Here is a 4,068-nt window from a genome sequence, read left to right on the forward strand (position 1 = left end):
TTGCTGACTTCTTTTTCCTAAAATGGCCTTCCTATAGAATCATCCAGTATCAAGATGTCTGATCACAGGCAAGGACCAAAGACCTCTGACAGCCTTTGCTGACCTGGGACAGATGCTCCAGATTGAAGAGAAATTTGCACGGCTCAGAGATAGTGCTCACGTGTGGCTAGAATTAGTAACAAGAAGGCCGTGGTCACAGCATTTCTCCTCCATAATGCCACTGTTTCTCTCGGCCATGTTGGCTTTTGCTTGGTTCTAGGGCAATAGGTGAGTTCCTCATTTTGGCGTGGCCATTCTATTAGATATGTGTTTAAGTGGCACCTGCCACAGGTTATGATTGGAATCCCCATGGGGAATGTGTCTCTTTAACCTCCAGTTCCCACATTGGGGTTGATATTCAGGTATAGTGTCAATGGTAAGACAAAAGCCCGTTGTGTGATTTTAAAAACTAAATTAGATGTTAACTGGATGTGCTCTAATGTCATGAATGGAAATGACCGGGAAGAAGTGAAATAGAATCCTTTTCCTAGCTTAGTATGAAATGATGATGGGAACCCATCTAGAAGGGTATCCTTGCCTAACGGAGGGACAGGCTGTCCTTAACAAGACAGGCAAACAGAAGGCAATGTTCCTGGTGGTGAAGGGCATGGACAATAGCATGAAAAAGATTTGTCTTCGCTGTGTCTCAGACTTGCTTTGTAAATGCAGGCAACTTGCTTACTTTTTATAAATTTTGTTTCCTGATTGGTAGATGGCAATAGTAGTAATAGTTTCTTCTTATACGTTTATTTTTTTTAAATGTCATATTTTTTAATGTGTTAAGCCCTTTTTTTGGTACACAGAAAATAATTATTAAATGATACACATATTAATACATGCACCTATATAGCATTAGTATTGGTATTGGTATTGGTATCGGTATTAGTATGTGTTATCAGAGGAGGAGATCTCTGTGCTGCCAGACCCTCTGTCCTGCTCTTGACTTGATGAATTTTTCTCATTAGAGCTGTTTTTGACCTTCTGCCTATGGGTCCCTGTATTTCTTTCTTCATCACAGGAGCATGAATTCGGTGCCTTCCTTGCTGCTTCTATTTCTTTTACGTAGCATTTCAAATTTGCCTCAAATGCTCTTAGAAAATGTTAAAAGGACCACAAAAACCAGAGCAACATCTCCTGATACGTTTGGAAATATTACACCTCCCAGTTCTGGGAGGATATAATCTGGAAACGATATGGTCCAAGTCTATTCAATAGTGTTGTTTAATAAGGCATCTATTTGCAAATAATTATACACTACCAGCATTAAAGGAAAGCACGTAAAGGAATAACTTTTAAGATACATAAAAGATAGGAAAGCTTTTCATTTGGATTTTTTTTGCCAAATACTTTCACAGTCATTTCAGAAACTTTACTATTGTACTAGGGTATTTTTGTTGTTTTATGATCATTATGATTTGTATTTCGTAGGTAATGGAACTATGTCTGTAAAAATGTTGTGTGAATTATTTAAAGGAGTACAGCTAATAATTGACAAAACCAGGATTTAAATGAAGTGTTCTGATTTCTAATGCCATTTCTTTTCCTGACATTTTCCAGAGGGTATTAAAGCCTGTGACTTTGTTGCTTAAAGATATTGTGAGAGTTCAAAATAGAAATATGCCTAAAGAGAGTAAATCCATAAATTAAAGAACTATAAAAAGGTTTCCCACTTAACAGGAGAATGTTTTGAATATACCTTTAAACCCCTGGCCTTGTCATCAAAGACAACCACCTGCCTCCACATAAACATTCCTTCCAGGGGTTGCATAGACTGTGGCTCTAACATAAGCATCTCTTACTGACTCAAAGTTTTATACAGACATTGCCATTCCTAAGGGGGCTGGGTTCTGCTTGTTAAAAACACAGCCAAACAGCTTGATTATTTGTTATTGGTGTTCAGACTTTGGTGTCTCGAGTCCCTTTCCTGGGCCTGGCCTGGGCCCAGCCATGAGGAATGCCTCAGTGGTGACCGAGTTCATCCTGCTGGGCATCCCACACACAGAGGACCTGGAGACCATGCTCTTTGTCCTGTTCTTGACCTTCTACGTCTTCACTCTGCTGGGAAACCTGCTCATCCTGCTGGCCATTGCCTCCTCCGCTCGACTGCACACTCCCATGTATTTCTTCCTGTGTGAACTGTCTGTGTGTGACATATTTTTCCCTTCTGTGAGTTCCCCCAAGATGCTCTTCTACCTCTCGGGGTACAGCCGGGCCATCTCCTATGCAGGCTGTGTGTCCCAGCTCTTCTTTTACCATTTCCTGGGCTGCACCGAGTGCTTCCTGTACACGGTGATGGCCTATGACCGCTTTGTGGCCATCTGTCACCCTCTACGCTACCAGGTGATCATGAGCCCCCGAGTGTGTGCCATCCTGGCCTCGGGGACCTCGTTTTTTGGCTGTGTTCAGGCCACCTTTCTTACCACGCTCACCTTCCAGTTACCCTACTGTGGCCCCAATGAGGTGGACTACTTCTTCTGTGACATCCCCGTGATGCTGAAGCTGGCGTGTGCGGACACCGCAGCCCTGGAGATGGTGGGGTTCATCAGTGTGGGCCTCATGCCCCTCAGCTGCTTTCTTCTCATCCTCACCTCCTACAGTCGCATTGTCTACTCCATCCTGCAGATCCGCTCCGCCGAGGGCCAACGCCATGCCTTCTCCACCTGCAGCGCCCACCTCACTGCCATCCTACTTTTCTACATGCCAGTGGTCCTCATCTACTTAAGGCCAACGCCAAGCCCCTGGCTGGATGCAATGGTTCAGGTCCTGAATAACCTTGTCACCCCCATGCTGAACCCCTTGATCTACAGCCTCAGGAATAAGGAGGTAAAATCGTCTCTGAGGAAAGTCCTACAGCAACTGGGCTTTCTTCCTGAGCAGTTGTAGTGAAAGAACAGTAGTCAACAATTGAAGTGCACTTGCAACTTATAAACTGTTTTTAAATGCTTCTCACAAATATCTTTTTTAAATGGGAAAATGCATATATTATGATTGCCTCCATTTTTCAATGTGGGGACTAGGATTCAAAGAGTTCAAGGGGGTTGAACGTGAAGCATATGTAAGGAGCGATGGCAGAATGAAGCCCCGAGGGCTGGTTTTCTGAGTCTGGGGCCTGTGCTTTCTTGAGGACATCATATTGCTGATGAGGTAGAAAGGAGCCTGCCACAGTAGGCAGAGTAACCTGCTCCTTCTGCTTCTCAATCTTTATTTTCTTTATCCACCTACACCCCTTTTTCGTCTTCTTTGTCCCCCTCACCCTGACACTCTATCTTGGCTGCCTTGATTGTCTCATCAAACGCCCGAACTGAATAAACCCTCATTTTATTGGTCGGAAATTGTTGAAAGAAATGGAGTTGTGTAAACAGAATGACTTCAAGCAGGGACCTAAGGCAAGTTTCTTCTGAGTGAAGCCAAGGTACTGGTGTACTGCTGTCACCTAGCAATTCTATCTGTTGGGTTTTGTGACCTGGAGGCAGGCCCTGGCTGCATCAAGTTTATTTACATGTAGAAGGTCAGCATGTCAATGAGCATGTGGGAAGGGCAGCGTGGGAATTTCGTGGAGCAGTGACTGCGGTCTGACGCCGCATTAGAAAATCTGGACTTGGCTTTGCATTTCTCAGTACAACCAGGGGACCATTCTGGGTTCAAGATGTCTGTGGTTTCTGTTTCATTGAAAAGGTGTGACCTTGTTCCCTATTCCTTCCTCTCTCTCTCTCTCTCTCTCTCTCTCTCTCTCTCTCTCTCTCTCTCTGCCTTTCTGTCTCTTCTTTTTTTTTTTGGTTGAAATACACTAAGAAGAACAGTAATGGGCTGTTTCAATGCAGTGAGCTATTGTTTTTTTATTGGAATTCATTGAGAATCCTGGGATACTTGAGGCATGTAGAATACACTATTGCAGTTTATTCTAATAGTGAAGTCGAGAGGGAAGGAAACTGAGAGGAGAATGATGGGAACGGAAGGGACAGGTGTGGAGACCAGTTGGTCTGTCCTTCTCAGAATCAGAGAGCAGCCCAGGAACCTGCCAGGCCTACC

The 4,068-nt window shown here is 44.0% G+C and overlaps 1 protein-coding gene across 1 annotated transcript; it reads left to right on the forward strand.

Annotated features, from left to right (window-relative positions):
- Positions 1 to 1,986: 1,986 nt before the first annotated feature.
- Positions 1,987 to 2,922, forward strand: LOC308238047 (olfactory receptor 10D1B-like; the record flags this gene model as incomplete). The annotated part of the gene is made up of 1 exon (XM_080649590.1): positions 1,987 to 2,922. One exon carries the CDS (start codon positions 1,987 to 1,989, stop codon positions 2,920 to 2,922), a length of 936 nt encoding a protein of 311 aa, XP_080505716.1.
- Between the last annotated feature and the right edge of the window lie 1,146 nt (positions 2,923 to 4,068).

This window comes from Plecotus auritus (assembly GCF_963455305.1).
Source record: "Plecotus auritus genome assembly, chromosome: 13".
Taxonomy (NCBI): domain Eukaryota; kingdom Metazoa; phylum Chordata; class Mammalia; order Chiroptera; family Vespertilionidae; genus Plecotus; species Plecotus auritus.